This window comes from Mirounga leonina, unplaced genomic scaffold (genome assembly GCF_011800145.1).
Source record: "Mirounga leonina isolate KUSES-001 unplaced genomic scaffold, KU_Mleo_1.0 Mir_126, whole genome shotgun sequence".
Lineage (NCBI taxonomy): Eukaryota > Metazoa > Chordata > Mammalia > Carnivora > Phocidae > Mirounga > Mirounga leonina.
In genome coordinates, this window is record NW_023270314.1 from 21,631,971 (window position 1) to 21,648,971 (window position 17,001).

General features: G+C 61.6%; 2 protein-coding genes across 3 annotated transcripts in view; both read right to left on the reverse strand.

Annotated features, from left to right (window-relative positions):
• Positions 1–7,123, reverse strand: part of NXPH4 (neurexophilin 4) — a 9,945-nt gene extending 2,822 nt beyond the window's left edge. Inside the window, exon 1 of the mRNA XM_035001977.1 lies at positions 7,053–7,123. Coding sequence (XP_034857868.1) covers positions 7,053–7,109 — 57 coding nt within the window. The 5' untranslated portion in view covers positions 7,110–7,123. The remainder of the gene's footprint in view (positions 1–7,052) is intronic.
• Positions 7,124–10,851: 3,728 nt separating this feature from the next.
• LRP1 (LDL receptor related protein 1) overlaps positions 10,852–17,001 on the reverse strand; it is a 79,018-nt gene continuing 72,868 nt past the window's right edge. Inside the window, exons 76-88 of one of the 2 annotated variants that reach the window (XM_035002331.1) lie at positions 16,398–16,666; positions 15,668–15,846; positions 15,049–15,155; positions 14,677–14,793; positions 14,022–14,198; positions 13,756–13,894; positions 13,416–13,705; positions 12,890–13,064; positions 12,661–12,762; positions 12,444–12,508; positions 12,241–12,331; positions 12,007–12,151; positions 10,852–11,840 (exon numbers count right to left, since the gene is read on the reverse strand). In XM_035002331.1, coding sequence (XP_034858222.1) covers positions 11,700–11,840; positions 12,007–12,151; positions 12,241–12,331; positions 12,444–12,508; positions 12,661–12,762; positions 12,890–13,064; positions 13,416–13,705; positions 13,756–13,894; positions 14,022–14,198; positions 14,677–14,793; positions 15,049–15,155; positions 15,668–15,846; positions 16,398–16,666 — 1,997 coding nt within the window. In that variant the 3' untranslated portion in view covers positions 10,852–11,699. Of the gene's footprint in view, positions 11,841–12,006; positions 12,152–12,240; positions 12,332–12,443; positions 12,509–12,660; positions 12,763–12,889; positions 13,065–13,415; positions 13,895–14,021; positions 14,199–14,676; positions 14,794–15,048; positions 15,156–15,667; positions 15,847–16,397; positions 16,667–17,001 lie in introns of those variants that run through there. The other variant, XM_035002330.1, reaches the window with a different exon arrangement.

Genomic DNA, 17,001 nt, shown 5'->3' on the forward strand with positions numbered 1-17,001 from the left:
GTGTGTGTGTGTGTCTGCCTGTGGTGCTGACTGTTGTGTCAGTCTGTCGGGGCTGTGTAGATGCGCCCGGGTTGTGAGTGCGCCTGGGTTGTGCGTGTGCCCGGGTTGTGTATGCGCCGGGTTGTGTGTGTGCCCGGGTTGTGCGTGCGCCTGAGTTGTGCGTGTGCCCAGGTTGTGCGTGCGCCTGGGTTGTGCGTGTGCCCGGGTTGTGTATGCGCCCGGGTTGTGTGTGTGCCCGGGTTGTGCGTGTGCCCGGGTTGTGCATGCGCCCGGGTTGTGTGTGTGCCCGGGTTGTGTGTGTCCCCGGGTTGTGCGTGCGCCTGGGTTTCACGTGTGACCAGGTTGTGCGTGTGCCTGGGTTGTGTATACGCCTTGGTTGTGTGTGTGCCTGGGTTGTGTGTGTGCCCGGGTTGTGCGTGCGCCTGGGTGTGCGTGTGCCCGGGTTGTGTGTGTGCCCAGATTGTGTATGCGCCCGGGTTGTGCATGGGCCCGGGTTGTATGTGTGCCCAGGTGTTGCGTGTGCCCGGGTTGTGCGTGTGCCTGGGTTGTGTGTGTGACTGGGTTTCGCGTGTGACCGGGTTGTGCATGTGCCCGGGTTGTGCATGCGCCTGGTTGTGTGTGTGCCTGGGTTGTGCGTGCGCCTGGTTGTGCGTGTGCCCGGGTGCGCTGTGCGTGCCCGTGGGCTGGTCTGAGCGAGGCTGTCGGTCAGCTTGTGGTGCTTGCGGTCGGTGTGAGTGGTGTAGTTGTATGCCTGCGTTGGCTGTGTCTGGTTCTCGGGAGCTGTTACTTTTCCTGTGTGAGCCCCTATCATCCTCTGGCCATGTGTCAAGCTCTTTCTCAAGGGTGTGTGTCACCATACCCACAATGACAGAACGAACAAGTGCGGTCTGTTCCCGGAGGGGAGGGGTGCATTTGTGTGAGTAGATGACTGGTCCCTGGGGGGTTCCCCGCACTGGCCTGCAGGCTGAGCTTGGGGTAGGTAAAGAGGCCTGGTAGCATGGGTGCCCCCCTCTGTTTGCACATGCCCTGTGTACACACCAGGAGTCCACAAGGGACAGGAATGCCGGAGTCAAGGTGCTGGGCTAGAATCTCCACCGCCTGGTCCCCATCCCCGCAGCACTGCGATCCCGGGTTATTAATGCCGCCGCCGCCACCCACTCTTCATACATATTTATCGCCCCCCTCATTCCTCCTCCCGTCCATCCCTCCTCCCAGCTCAGGTGAGGGGGGCGGGGGCGGCAAGAGTGATTGACTCAGACAGACAAGCTTGAGCTAGCAGCTAACACCAGGAGGGTGGGCCTGAGAAGGACGGTGGGAAGGGTCCCAGGCCACCGTGGGGGGGAGAGGGGGCAAGGCAGGTGTCCAAGGAGGTAGGCTTGGAGAGGGCAGGGCCTGAGCCTCAGGGAGGTCATTGGAGAAAGGGAGTGCATAAAGCTTCCGGAGAAAGTCAAAGAAGGGGGGAGTCATTTGAACTCTGACTCCTAATCTCCTCACCCTTCTGGACCCAACATTGCCTTCCCAGGGGCATCCATCAGTCTCCAGTCACCGGCTCTTATGACTCCGAATGCCTCTGAGACACCCCCTCCCAGTACACCCCCGCAGCGCTCGTAGTCCTGCATCCAGCCCAGGACTTGTCAAGGGCTGCTTCAGTCCAGCGACTCCTCACAGGCAGGAGCTGGGAGAGGGAAGGAGGTTTGGCTGGGTGGTGAGGGGTGCTGGGGGTCTCCCCGCCCCCGGCCCCCACCGCCCGGGCGATCCCAGACAAATTGCTGTCTGCGCTTCTCTGATCCTGGCAAATCCCTGGGCTTTGGGCACCCGCACCCCACCCACTGCAGGAGACTGCCAAGATAAAAGGGAAGAGTTGGGGGGGCAGCCAAAGCGACCTTCGGGGAGCTCAGACAGGGAGGGGTGAGAGCCTGTGAGGAAACGAGCCGAGAAATGGGAACATGGAATAAAATAAAATAAAATCCTCCCTCTGGCTTCCTCGCTTGCACGATCACTCTCCCTCTCTCTCGCGCTCCCTCTTTCACTGTTTTTCCACCTCTCTCCGCGACTCTTCTCTCAGTCCCTCACTCTGTCTCGAATTTTCTCCTTCCGTGATTCTGTTTTTCTCCCTGTTTCTGTCTGTCTCTCTTGGTTCTTTCCCTCTATCCTTCAGGCTGTCTCCAACTGTGGGTGCAGTGGGAGTGAGGGAAAGAAGGGTGATAAAAGAGCCCCTCTTTCCCCAGACCCATGGTGCTGTCCCTCCCCCTCTCTGAGAGTGGGAGCAGGGTGCTGTCCGAGGAGGGGTCCCCCTCGCTCCAGAGCTGGTTTAATTAAGCTAATTGGGTGCAGTGACATTTGCCGAGGGGAGAGGCTAGTCTGGCTGTCGGCGCTGGGGGCGGAGGTGCTTGGTGGCAGGCGGGGGTGGGAATGGGGGTGGGGGTGGGGGGTGCTCCTCACCAGGCGCCTCCAGGCCCATGCGGGGCGGGAGCCCAGCCAGGAGCGCTTTGCCCCTGAGGCAGTGAGCCCACACAATGGAGGGGAGTTGAGGCAGCCTCTTGCTGCTGAACAAACTCCACTGTGTGTGTGGGGGGGGGGCGGTTCTTACGGGATGGGACCGCAGGGAAAGGGGGGAGGTTCAGGCTGTCGGCCCCCAGCCGCATTGCAGGGCGCACCTCCCCCAGGCCTCCAGGCCAGTCCCTGGCTTCTGTCCGGCTGTGTGGGTCAGGCGGGGCTGCTCAGGATTCTGGCCCAGGGGAAGGGAACGGCACCCTGTGGTTGGGGAAGGAAGAGTGCTCCGGGCCTGGGCTGAGGAAGGGCAGGGAATAGCGTATGAAGCCCTTGTACCTAGCAAGGGGTGGGGGTGGGGGCCACCGCAGACAGGGTGGGGTGGACTAGACAGGGTCTGGTTGGGAACCAGGGACAGAGACGGGGGTAAGGACAGAGGCGGGTGGACAGGACAGGCTGGGGTGAGGGCTGGGATGGAGAGAGAGGGGGACTGGGGTTTGGCACTCGGCAGGCACAGGTATATGGTGCAGAGATAAGGATGGAACAAGGATAGGCATGGAACTGGGATGGAGAGGAGATCATACATGGTGGTTAGGCATTGGACAGAGACAGGGATGTAGATGGGGTAGGAACTAGGGGAATGACGAGGGGTAGAGAATGGTATGGGAACCAAAATGGGGATGAAGGAGGACAGGGATGGTGGATGAGGGATGGGCACTGGGGACAGCAAGCAGGACTGAGAGTGGGATAGGAACTGGAGGATGGGGATGGGGAGCAGATCCGGGCGGGAACAGAAATGGGGGATGGGTTTCTGGGCAGGAACAGGGGTGCTGAGGGATGCAGAGACCCAGGAGATGGGGATGGCAAATGTGAATGGGGACTGGAATGGGCAATGGGGGGGACAAGGAAGGAGATGGGAGACAGGGACAGAGACAGGAGCTGAGGACAGGTATGGAGGACAAGTCAGAGGAAAAGGCAGAAGACGGGCAGGATTAGGCTATGGGAGGGGGCCGGGCAGGTGGAAGCGCTGATACCTCCTTCCAGACCCCACTATAGCGTGAGGGGGCGGGGACCGCTGGTGGGGCGGGCTCTGCCCTTGGGCCGTGCACCCCCTCCCCCTCACCCCGCCTGCCCGCTTGCTCGAGGCCGGCAGCGCAAGGCTACCGTTATCTGAATTTTGATTTTATTTTATTTTATTTTATTTCCCTGCTTCCTAGAGCCGGCGCGGTCCCCCCGGGAACGGCCGCCCCCCGCCCCCCGCCCCGCGCCACACTTTATTATTGCAATAAATGTGCCTATAAAGGCGCGGGCTCCGGGGCGCGGTGGTGGTGGTGGGGGGAGAGCTGCGGAGCGGGGATGTAATTTCCCGAAGCCGGAGCCGGAGGGGGAGTGGGCGGGGTGGAGGTGGAGGAGGGGCAGGAGAGGGAGAGGGGGAGACTCGCCAATTTCTAGCGCTCAAGGCAGCGCTTCCTGCTCCCCATTCCCACCTCGCAGCTCGCTTGTACCCCACACCCGCGACTCCCCATTGCTCCCAGCCGTGCTTGAGTCCTGGGACCCCTACCTACCCCATGACCCTGCCCTCTCTCTGTCACCCTGTCCCCTTCCTGGACCCCACCCATGTGGAGTTGCTGGGCTCTGTTCAAAGTTCCCCATCTCCTTGACAATGACTTCATCTCTGAGCCCTGGGATGCCCCTTCCACTTACCTGGTCTCTTTCAACGTTTATGTCGCCCCTTCCCAGTGACCTCGCCTCTGACCCCGGTGACCCTTCATTACCTTGTTTCTGTCTCCCAATTACCTCACCTCTTCCCCACTCACCCAGTCCTGGATCTCCAATTCCTCCCCCACCCCAACCCCATGACCCTCTAAATTTTCCTTTCCAATGAGCACCTCTCTCATACATGCAGGCTCTGGCCCAAGGGAGCTCTCACAGGGCCCCCCTTCTCCTCTGCCCCCGGCCCAGCTGCGGCCCCTGATTACCCCAAATCCCCGCCAAGGCTCTGGGCCCTCACCCAGGCTGCACGTGCCTAAGTGGCCCAGCCAGAGATTAGCTGGGGGGCTGGAGAGGGGTATGAGGCAGGAGGGGGTGGCTAGACGCAGGTCTGGGGCCCCGCCGGCTCTGAGAGGCTCGTTTAGGCCTAATCCTGCCCTGAGGCAGGATAGAGATGGAAGGTCCCACAGGGCCCCGCCCCTGCCCTCCCCCAGCTAATTAGTAATTAGTGATTAGTGATTAGTGACTATTGATCGCCTGCTGCTTCTCCTAGTAGGCAGCAGCTTTGGCAAGGGGTGGGGAACGCAAGAGACAGAGGGGGAGAGGAGTCAGAGACCTTATCAGAAAGATCCTGAAGAAGGTCTGGCCAAGAGGCCACAGCCCCCGGGGTAGCAGAAGCCCGGAGTCCCAGGCCCAGGAGGGGGCTGGGGCGGCAGGGTTGTTAGCGTTGGACAATTAGGATTTTCCAAAGAGCTACCTTGTAAACTGTCCCCCACCAGCCTCTTACCGTGTCAACATATTCCCAGCCTGGCCCTGAGACAGCCCTGAGCTCTCACACACACGCCTAAGCCACACTCAGATACATGAACGCATCCTGAGCCTCACAATCCCATACCCACACCCCAAGGCACTCCAAACCACAAGCACACAGACTCTCACAAATGCCAGAGACTTACCTACAGGCAACACATGACCCCAGCACACAGATGCACTCGGAGACCCACCTTGGGACAGGCCCATGTGCGCATACTGTACTCACAAGTGCGCACAAGCACACACAGATAGGCACTTGGACACACAAACACTTCTCTACACACACTCTGCCATGCAGCTACACATATGTACACACCCACAGGCCTTACATGCGTGCAAACACTGATTCTCACATGCACACAAGCTGGACCAAATGGCAGATACATTCTCCCCCACTGACTCCAACACGGAGGCCCACCCACAACCAGCTCACACACACTCAGATCCCCATCGCTCACATCCTCACGCTTACTCTCCTTCAAGTCTTCACCAGATGTTTCATTCCCCTTCAGGGGGCAAAGGAAATTAAACCAGATCTGTCCACAGGGGAGTTTATTTGATGGGGAGAGTGGCGAGGAGAGTGGGGAGGAAGTACAAAGGAGGGGCAGGGGAGTAGCATCCTTACCTCCTCTCCCCCAGGCCTTCACATACACAGATGGGTTGTGGGGCCCAGGCCCCCTCCTGCAGTAGTCTAAGGGCAGAGCTGGGCAGGGAATCCAAAGGGAGCTCCTGCCAGGGGAAGCAGTTTTTGTGAAGGGGGCCCCTAGGCCCACATTCCAGCCCCTCAAGGTCACCAGGCGCGTTTGGGAGAATCAGGAAGCTCAATCACCACCTTCACTAGGACAGCCCCTAACCTGCTGGAGTTGCTGAGTTTGATTTGGCTGAGCAGGTGGGGTCCAAGTGTTGGCAGGGGAAAGGTAGGATGACTACACCCCTTGCAGATTCCGCAGGGGCTCGGGGCTGGTGTGCAGGTAGTAGGGGTTTAGGAATCTACCTGCCTGCCACCAAGCTAGGAAAGTCGCAGTTAGGGTGCAGGAAATGCAAAAGTCCTGGGCAAGGAGGCCATGAAAGGAGACGGGGTCCAGGGCCTAGGCCCCCATTGTGGGGCACATAGCAGGGCACTGTGAAGCAGGCGCTTGCACTCACCCCTTCAAAGCCAACACCACACACCACAGTAGCTTACACATGCACCCTGGACCCAAGCCTGGCTGCCCCAGACACACGCATGCACACAGGTGCACGCGCTGACCCACACACTCCACATCAGCACATAGGAGCCCACCGCGCTCGGGAGCTGAAGCCTCTAAGTTGGGAGGGAGGCAGATCAAATCTGGGCCTCCTTAGCCTCGGTGCTCGCCCCAGAGCCTGGGGGGTGGGGAAGAGGCAGCCGTGGGATGTGGGAGCAAGGAGAGCACAGGAAGAGAGACTCCCCTCCCAGACAGCCCCCACCCTCATCAGCTGGGCGCGAGAGAGGGGTGTGTCTCCGAGGTTTGTGCAGGGGAGAAGGTGTCTCCGCGAGAAATGTGATGGGAGATTGTAGCCAAGTTCGGCCGAATCTGTGTGCGCGCGTGTGTTCGGGTCGTGTATGCTCGGAACACAGTGCCCGCCTGGCATTGTGACAAGTGCAGAGAAGAGAAATGGGAAGGCGGGGTGGAAGGGTGGAAGGACAGACAGCGAGGAAGGCGAGCGAGGTTGGCGCGGAAAGACGGCAAGGCTGACACCCTGCTGGCTTGTCTGTCTGTCTCGCACTCCCGCTCAGTCTGGCGCACTCGCGGGTCGGGCTTCGTCCCCTCCCCCGCCGAGCCTGGAGCCAGATCCAAGTCGGGCCTCCACCCCGGCACCCACCCCCAACCCTCAGCCAACTTGGGCTGGGAGAGCGCCCGTCCTGGATCGGGGAGTCTGTCTGTCCGCGTCCCCGGCGCCGCGCAAAGTTGGGACGCTCCGCGCTGGGGGCCGGGCGGGCGCACGGAGCCCCTCGCACTCTGGGACCTTTGCGTCCCGGACCCCGGCGCTCCCGCTCCAGCCCGGCTCGTCCTTACCTTCCTCAGGAGCCACGGACCAAAGAGCAAGAGAAGCCATTCCGGGAGCAGCCGCATCTTCCCGGGCGGCCTAGCGGGGCGGGCGGGACGGGTCCCGGGCAGGCCGGAGCCGGGCCTGGGGGCGAGGGGCCCCGGGCTGGCGCGCCGTGGGGCGGCTGCCGGAGCGGCGGGAGCAGGCGGCGCGGCCCGCGCGGACTGAGCCCGAGGAGCGGAGCTCGGCGCTGGGGGCGGGGCGCGGGCGGGGGAGAAAGTTGGGTCGGACTCGGGCGGGCGGGGGGGGCGGGGCTCCGCGTCGCTCCAATCCCGGCCGCGCCCCGCGCGCCCCCTCCCGCCCAGCTGGGGGCACCGAAGGTGACTTTCACCCCGACACGCCCCGGACACGCCCCCGGCCCAGGTGCGACGCGCAGAGGGCTGCGGGGCCTAGGGGTCGCGTACCCGAGGGGCTAGGTCTGTGCGCCGATGAGGGATGGGCCGGGCGTGGGGCCCGAGGCTCCGGGACCGTGTCCCCGAAGGGGTGCACGGCGGAGCAGGAGCCCGGCGAGGCTCAGCGGCCCCTCAAGACCAGGGTCCCTCGGTGCTCCGGGCCCCTTCTAGGCTCCGGGCTGAGGTGGGTCCGGGGCAGGAGTAGGGCAGGGGCCGAGGTGAGGCCGGGCGGGGCCTTGGGCGGCTGTGGCCGCGCGGCGCTGACGGGGATGGATGGGCGCCCCGCGGCTCATTCGGCCCGGAGATGAGAATCATTGATCACGGACGGAAACCCCATCACGTCTGTCAATAGGGCTGACAAACGGCGCCCGACGCCCCCACCCCCGCCCCCAAGCCACCTCCGTGGCCTCCGGACCCCTCTGCTGGACCGGCCGTTCACTTTTGCCCCTCGCGCCCCACCGCTGACCCCCGCGCGGCCCAGAGAGTCCCTGCAGGGGGGTGGGGTGGGGCAGGAAGTCCCCTCAGCGCCGCCTGCCCAGCCTCTTGGTGCAGTCTCTACCCCTTCCCTTCCACTGTCCCATCTTTCACCACCAGCTCCTCTTGGGCCTTGTCCCTTTCCTTTTCCGTCTCTGCCCTTGTCTCTGTCCCCAGCCCCAGCCTTGTCTCTGTCCCTATCCTCTTGGCTGTTTCTTCATCAGCTCGGCTCCCTCCCCCCCGCCCCCCAGTCTCGCTCTCTTCCCTGCCCGGGGAGTCTTCAGCTGTCAGCTGTTGCTATGCGCTGAGGCTGTGGCTGAGGTTGTGGTATGACCGACACCTAGACAGTGAGAGATGGGGACAAGCAAAGAGACCGAGAGACACATGCATGCCCTGAGACACCAACACCCCCCACCCTAGGCACGCACGCAGATGCATTCACAGGGGCAGGCCACACACAGAGGTGAACCCACGGGCGGAGCGAAACATGGTCATGCAGAGACCAGCACACACATGCAGACAGGTGCACACCTAGAGGCACACTGCCCCACACAGATGCACACCCCCCCCACAGGAGCACACACACACAGATGCACACCCCCCCACACACAGATGCACACCCACCCACACACACACAGATGCACACACACAGGAGCACACACACACACAGAGACAAATGCACATTTGCAGCAAGAGACAAGCACACCCAGCCAGGTGCTCGGACCCCACCCCCTTCCTTGCCGTGGCAGAGAGCAAACATCCACAGACAGAGATGGACACACGCACAGGTACACGCTGGCCCTGGCAGTCCAAAAGACAAGCCCAGCCACATACAAAGAGATATTCAGATACAAAGATGTGACAGACAGCAGAAAGGATCAGTGATGCTGAGAAGATGAGGCAGACACAGAGACACCCAGAGAGATAGACAAGCCAGGAGGCGGGGACCTGGGTGCAGATGGGGCAGAGAGGAGAGAGGCCGGAAGGGGCAGGAATGGCCAGGCCCGACGCCCCAAGGCTCCAACCAGAATCCTGAGCCCAGGTGCCAAGCACAGGGGCTGCTGTGAGGTAGTAGACGGGGCCAGTGGAGACTCCCAGGCCTAGGGCACCCAGGGTAGCAGCCCGTCCCTAGGGTCTTGATCTTCTGGAGTCCCGACTGCTCCACCTCATCTCTTCTCCTTTTGCTAGTCTTAGGTCACCTCCTTCTGTCTCCAGCTATAGACACACACACACACACACGCACACACACCCACACACACCCACTCCCGTCTCTGGGTCTTTGCCTCTGCCCTTGCATCTCTCCATCCCCATATCTCTGTCTCTCATTCTGTCTGTATCAGCCTCAGTCCCTGTCTCTTCTCCATCTCTGTCTTAGGCCCGATGTCCTTGCCAGGTGAGGAGTTCTAGGACTGCCTCCTGGTAGACTCTTTCCTGGCCGTTCCTGAGGGGCAGAGGGAGGAAGCTGACTGGAGGGGTGTGTGTTCCAAGCCGCAGCTGGGGGCCCCTCTCGCTCTGCCCAGGATCTTGAGGCGACAGGCTGAGAATCAGTGGCTCCCCGGGGGCGCCAGATGCACGGCTGACAGAGGGAGGGAGCGAGGGGGTGGGGCTGGTGGTGGTGGGAAGCAGGCGGGCGCTGGGGGAGGGAGGGGAGCCGGCGGGCGGAGGGTGGAGGGTGGAGGGGGTGTGGCAGAAGAGCCCGAGGGAAGGAAGTGAGAGGCTAGGCTGGGGTCCGCCTGCAGGTGCATAATTAGTGTTGGGGAGGGGGCTGTGCCGGGCTTACGGGTGAGCAGCGCTGCAGGAGTGCGTGCGCCACCTGGTGGACAGATGAGGTCACAAACCTTCCTAAGCAACAGTGGAGGATGCCTCTTCTCCCCAGCAGGGTGACTCTGCCCTGGGGCTCTGAGGTGCCCCAGACAGTGGACGATCTCAGAACTGGCTTGGAGGCTGAGGCTGGAGATGGGATCTCAGGGCTAAGAGGGATGGGGAAGATTCTTGTTTCTAGAGGTGCCTAGGCCCATAGCTTCCTCAAGAAGGGAATAAGCTGAGGAGGTTGAACCAGAGAGGGAGGCAGAAAGCAACATAGTGCCCTCCTTTGGGAGATGCCCTCCCTGAGCTCACGTTTGCTGTTAAGGGGAGAGCGGTGCTCTAACTCTCTCAGTCTTGGACAGTGTAAGGCTGTGTGACTTTCTGCAAGAGGTTCCCCTCTTTCTGGGTGAGGGTCGCAGTAGACCTACGACCCCTCTGATTATAGCAGTCCTTTCCTGTCAACCCCTGGGATGTCTAAAATGATGGGTGAGCTGGATCTGTTGGTGGCCAGTGGGGCCTGGCTAACTGGTCTTCCCAGTTCTCCTTCAGTCCAGGGGCACCCCCCCCCCCCGTTTCTCCTGAATCTAGAGTTCTACTCTTGGCATCTGATTAATTAGTCTCCATGATGATGTTAGCGCTTCAAGAGCAAACTCAGGCAGAGAGAGCTGTGTGGGAACATCCTGAAGGACTGATTAGAAAGCCCTTCACAACCCCAGTGCGTTCAGTTCTTATGGTGGGATTTCTCACTGTGGGAGATCATTTTGGGGAGGCTGGTGGTGTTATCCTGTAAGTGACAATGCAGAGAAACAGGTTTTGGAGTTACCGTCGTAGAGCCAGAGAGAATACGAGATCCAGAAAGGTGAAGTCTCTGGCTCAAGGTCACACAGCCAGGAGAAACAGGTCTTCCTCCTCAAGTCCAGTGCCACCCCCTTCCCCTGCCAGCCAGATGGAGAGGGAGGGAGCTCAGGGAGAAGGGCACTGAAGACCAGACTCTCCAGCCTGCCTCCAGCACAGAGCAGGCCTCCCTCTGGTGGCAGAAGCAGGCAAGCACAGCCCAGCTCCCAGAGTCTCACACTCATAGGTAGACACAAGTGGCTTTTTTTCTTTTTTTTACAATTTTATTTATAACAATATCTGTGTTATTTAGTTGTAAAGGAGTTCAGCAAAAATTATTAAAACGTTCATGTCCCCAAAGCGGGGCTGCCCCGCTTGCCCTTTCTGGGTGTGCCCCACCTTCTCCTCATCCCCAGGGGAGGGTGGGGGAGGCCGGGGGACCATTTACCGAAGAAAGTCTCCAGCCCTGGGAGCCACGGTGGGGGCACTGGAGAAGGGGAGGGCCTGTCTGGGAGGGGTATTGAGCATGGCCATCTCAGAGGTGCCCCAGAGTGGGGGCTGGCGCATGGAACACCCCCCCCCAAGGAAGAACTAAAAAATTCCATCCTTTCCTTGCTCCCTCAGCCAGAGCCAAGTCTTCCCGACAGGGGCAGCAAAGGACTCTCCCTTCCCAGAAGGAGCCCTCAGGGAGCTGGGGGGGGGGGGGGCGAGTGGGGGGGGGCCGAGGGAGGGGAGAGCTTTGACAAAGTGTCTCGTACAGGGAGGGGAGGCAGCACCACCAGCTCTCCCAGTGGGGGTGCATTTTGGTGGAAGGTGGGAGGCAGGTACCTGTGAGCCGCAGGAGCCCCCAGAGCCCTCCCTGCCCCTCTCCCTGAAGGCAGCATGGGGGGGGGTGCTGAGGAGCAGGCAGGAAGGAGGAGAACGGAAAGAGATAATACTGTGCTCGCTTGCTCACTTGCTCACTCACATATAAAAAGTAATTCCTTCATTTTTACATTTATACACCCCGGCAGGGCCGGGGAAGGGCTGGCTGGGCAGGAGGGGGCTCATCGAAGGACTTCTCTGGCAGGGGGCAGGAGGCTCTCTGGGGTGAGTCCAGTGATCAGGGCCCTATGCCAAGGGGTCCCCTATCTCGTCCTCAGGGCCCCGGCCCAGGAGTTCTCGCTTCTCGTCCGTGCTGGCCAGGGAGTGGCGGCTGCCGTGACCACCCATGTAGAGTGTGGCGTACACGGGGTTGGTGAAGTTGGTGGGCTGCAAGGTGACAGAGGGTTCAAGTGGGGCTCAGGGGATGGGATCTGTGGCCCAGGTGCCCGGCGCCCCACCTCCATTCCATCATCCAACCCAGTGCCCTTCATCGTCCCACCCACAGTCTCTTGTCTCTACCCTGGAAGCCTCCTCCTCTGTCCTCCCGGCCCACCTTGTCAGGGTCCAGGGCAAAGTCAGCATCCAGTAGGCCCCCTACATCATCAGGCTCCCCGCCTTCATACATCTTATAGGTGGGGTTCCCAATCTCCACATTCATGGCCCCGTTGGTCATCCGCTGGTGCTGGAAGCCCTTAGCCCTGGGGGAAGCAGGATTTTAATGGGGCAGGGATTCTAGGAGGGCAAGGCTAGGATGGTAAACTAATAGCCAGAATTTTCCATAACTCACCCTCGGACTCGCCGCTTGTACCAGAATACCACTCCAGCTACCAGAAGCATCAGCAGCAGCAACAGCAGAGGGATGAGGATGGAGGCCATATCTGGAGGGGAGGAGGTGGGAAACGGAGTCAGAGGGGATCAGGGAGAACAGGAGGCTAAAATCTCCCTGCTGCAGGCCCCTGGAGCTCTGCCTCCCCATCCCCTGCCACCTACGTCCAGGCTGCTGTTGGCTGACCACCTGCTCCTCACACCGGGGTCCTGCCATGTGGGGTGGGCACCTGCAGGCAGGAGGGGCAGACCTGAGCAGGCACGGCCTCCACAGCCATGGCTGCCACGGAGCTGGGAGGGGCCGCAGGGTCCCGAGGGTCCCTGCTCAGATTGGGGGTGGGGGGGATGAGCCAGGTCTCGGGAAGGCTCAGGTCCAACTCACAGGCACTCGGGCATCATTTTGCTGTTCATGGTGCAGGAGCCGCCGTTGCTGCAGTGGCCGACGCAGGTCAGACAGCTGGGGGCCACCCGGCCGTCGGAGCAGCTGCGGGGAGGAATGGCAGGCTGGCTGGGCTGGGAGCGGGTGGCTGAGGCGCCGAGGCAGGGGCGGGGCGGAGGGGGGCCAGGCCGGGGTCTGGGCCGGGCAGGACTGCGGGCCAGGCCCCACTCACTTGCAGGTGACGTCCCCACTCTGCTTGTTGACCACGCAGGCTCCGTCGAGGCAGCGGCTGCACTTGTTCACGTCACACCTCGGTCCCTCGAAGTACGCGGTGCAGCGGCACTGCCGGGAGCCGTCGGCTGCCATCTGGCACGTGCCCAGGTTCTCACAGTAGCCAGAGCACTGCCCTGTGGGGGCGGGGCGGGGAGGTGTCTCAAGCCCCGCCCTCACGAGGTCCTCCCCAGCCTGTGGACGCCTGAGGGGACCCCCAGGTCTTGTAGGTGACTCCCACCTCCTCCTGAGCCCCCTGTGGCCAACCCCCCGTCGCAGACCCAGAGCATGAGGACACGGCCCCAAACAGCCTGCCGGCGCTGCTTTCGCTGGAACAATCCTGATGCCAGGGGGCTCACCACCTTGAGCCTCTACGGGGGGGCAACCTGAGCCCGCCCGAGCTGCCGCGAGTGGCCTCCCTCCCTAAGCCATGCCCCTGTGGCGGCCAGCCGGGCGCCCCCTCCGGGGCCCGGGGGTGGCTCACTCACGGTACTGGCAGCGGTCCCCCAGGAAGCCCGGTGGGCATCGGCACTGGGGCTGGTTGCCCTGGTTGACGGTGCAGGTGCTGTTGTTGGCGCAGTAGCCCGCGCACACCTGCTGGGTGCATCTGGGGCCCGTGAAGCCCGTGGGGCACCGGCACGTGGGCATGCCTGGCGGGAGAGGATGTGTGAGCGGGGCTGCGGCCCCCGAGGCGCCGGCCCTGCCGCGGGGGGGGGGGGGAGGAAGGACCGTCAGGCACAGAGCCAGGGAAAGAGGGGAACTCAGGGGTCGCGGGGCAGAGGGTCCCGGGGCCGGAGGTGGGGCCGCGGGAGGGGCCCGAGCATACCATCCGGTGGGGGCGTTGGCGAGGGCACGGCCACACAGGTGCCGTTGTCCAGCCGCTTCCCGTTGGGACAGGTGCAGACAGGCCCACTGGGGCTCAGCAGGCAGAGCCACTCACACTTCTTGCGGTCACAGGGGTTGGTCACTGCAGGTGCGGGTAGGGGTGGGAGGATGCTGAGTCTTGGGGACCCAGGACCTCCCCCCCCCCTGCCCATCGAGACTTGAGGCGACAGCCTGGAGACTCTGCCCCCAGGCCTGCCCTCTCTGCCTACCTTCAGGCTGCTTGTGTTGGTGGTACAGAACCACATCAGACGCGTGGCTCAGGCCCCCCGTCAGGTTGATCAAGGGGCTGTGTCCGAATTTATGGATCTTGAAGACACGATTGTTGATGTAGGTGACGCCATAGATGTAATCCTCAAAGACATCGATGCTAAAGGGATGACTTAGGCCTGGGGGAGGAGGTAGACTCAGAGGGGACTCAGGCCCTGGTCACTCTCCAAGACACTGGCTCCCATGGCTCCCAGGCACCCCAAACTCAACACGTCCCAAACAGAACTCCCCCCAACCTGTTCCTCCTCCTGCGGCCCCTACTGGCAAAAGGTCCCATCAGCCCTAGACTTCTGGGATCAGGATGGACTTCTGCTCCCTCTCCCTACATTTAATAAGCTCCTCCTGCCACCTCTGTTGCCTCCATGCAGCTCAATACTCATTGGTGGAATGAATGAACGGGCAAGTGGGCCAGACAGTGCAGGGCTGGTACAGAGGGAGGCCAGTGTGGGGGAGGAGGGGTCGAGGCCTGGAAGGCACTGCAGGACTGCTGGGCGCCAGGATGAGGAGGATAGCAGGTGCTGGATGAGGCCTTGGACTCAGTGGGGAGGACAAGAGGCCCAAGGGCAGGGCCAGCTGAGGCTGCTCTCAGATGCTGACCTCGTTTGCTATCAGCAGCCACGATGGGGTCTGTGCCATTGAGCCGGATGCTGCCGATGACTGAGAGCTTGGCATCTGCCCAGTACAGCCGTTCATTGTGATAATCCACAGCCAGGCCTGGGCGGGGGCGGGAGGCAGAGAGCACTGTGAAGGCCCAGCCTCTCCCACCCTAGGCTCGAGGAAAGGCAGAACTGTCTCCATGTTTGGGACAGCTCCGTTCTGTTTCCACGACCACTCCTAGTCATGTCGAGGAAAAGCCTCCATGACTCATTGTCTATCCCAGCCCAAGCCCCTTCCCCTCCTAGCTTTTATGTGACCTCAGGCTCAGCAAGCCCACCCCTCCCATATCCCCTGCCCCCTGCTGCCACAGACCTGTGGGCCATTGGATGTTGTCCTGTACCAGTGTCTCCCGAAGGGTCCCATCCATTGCTGCTGTTTCAATTTTGGGGTGATTCCCCCAGTCTGACCAGTACATGGTGCTAGGGAAGGAGAAGAAGTGTGGGTAGGCCTTGGGACTGCCAGAGGAGGCTGAGCAAGGTGGGCCACCAGGTTATGGCCTGGGCACAGGGACTGCTGGGTATTGGGAGGAGGGTGTCCTGTCTACCTCCTCCAGAGAAAACCAGGGGAGTCAGCTTTCTGCCCAGGTTAAGGATCTTTTACTCTAAAACCACACTGTGCTGACCCAGAGTCAACAAAGTGGGCAGAACTGCCCCGTGGAGCAAAGGAGGAGCCGGAACTTGGCGGCACATGACAGCCAGCCAAGTGGAGGTCAGGCCCCTACCCAGCAGGCCGGCTGGGAGTTCTGGCAAAGGCAGCACTGGGGAGGGCCAGAGCTGGGGGTGGCCTGAAGTCACAAGGGCCAGAGGAGGACTCTGATCTCAGGGTGGTCTGGAAGGGGAAGCACATGCTTGGGGATGCTGGGTACCCACTCCCCTCCCAGGGGCTTCCTAGCACCGCCCGGATGCCTCCCCCCAGCAGGAACCCTGCACACCCCCTCAGCGGGTCCACCACAATGGCGTGCGGCTCGTCGATCATGCCCGAGATGAGTGTCTTGCGGTTCTCGCCCTTCATTTGTGCAACCTCAATCACATCTCGGCCCGAGTCCGTCCAGTACACGTTCCCAGCCACCCAGTCGATGGCGATGCCCCTTGGCATCTTGAGCCCTGAAATCTGCACGGGGCGGATGACAATTTCAGAGGCTACTACCTTTTGTCTTCTTGCCCATTATCCCCACCACCACCTGCCGGCTTGTCCCTGCTACCAAGTCATCCCAGGCGGAGAGCCAGTTCTCTGATTTTGAAGAGATTCACTGACACTTACCTTATGAGCCCGACTTAGAGCTTTCTCATGTTTTGCTAGATTAGATATTACCTTGCTCTATTGAGGAACAAAGTGAGGCCCAAAGAGGTCAAATGGGTGGCCAAGACCGACACAGAGGGTGGCATCGACCATCAGGAGCTGAATGTGGCTCTGAGGCTCAAGGCCAGTGTGCCCCCTGTGCCCTGCCACCTTGGGCTGTGAGGTGGTAGAGCCAACTACCGACAACTGGCATGGCTCTGCCCACCTGTCATTGTGCCCACAACACGATCCTGCCTGCCCTGCCCACCAGTCTCACCCTTTGCCCCCTTCCACTGGCCCTGTCAAACTCTGCTCTGAACCATCTGCTCTTTGCAGTCTTCCCATCTAATCTGTGTGGATCCCATCCCAGGTGGGGTGCTCACATTGAGGTGGGTGACACCCCGGTCAATCTGTCGCCGGTGGCGGTTGGAAGTGGTGGGAGGCGCGGCAGGTGGCAGGCTGCGGTAGGAGATGGTGCCCGTGTGCCAGTTGGTCCAATAGACACGGCCGGCCTTGACATGGACATCCATGGCATCGATACGGACACTCTCGTCACCCTGGAAGGCCTGCTCGTAAGCCGAATGGGGGTGACTGGGGAACAGGCTGCGGATCTCATTGTCGTCGGCGATGTAGAGGACCTGATACTCAGAGCCTGGATGGGCAAGAGGCCAGGTGTTGGGTGAGGGAAAAGGCAGAGGCAGGAGGCCAGGCTGGGGGATGCCGGGCCTGCTGCTGGGATGGGCTTCCTCCTCTTCTTCCCTAAGCTAATCTGGTATGACCTGCCACTCTAGAAAACCTTCTGGGCCTCTCCAGCCCCAGGGACTTCTGCCTCCCCACAGTCTCCAGCTGGCATCACCACACTCTGCCGCACGCCGTGTGATATGTGCTTGTGGGCGCCCATGGTGGCACAGTGCGGGGAGGGAAGCATCCCCTCCCACATGTCAGCCCTGGTTTACATCCAGGTGTTGCTAGCCCCACCCACTCCTG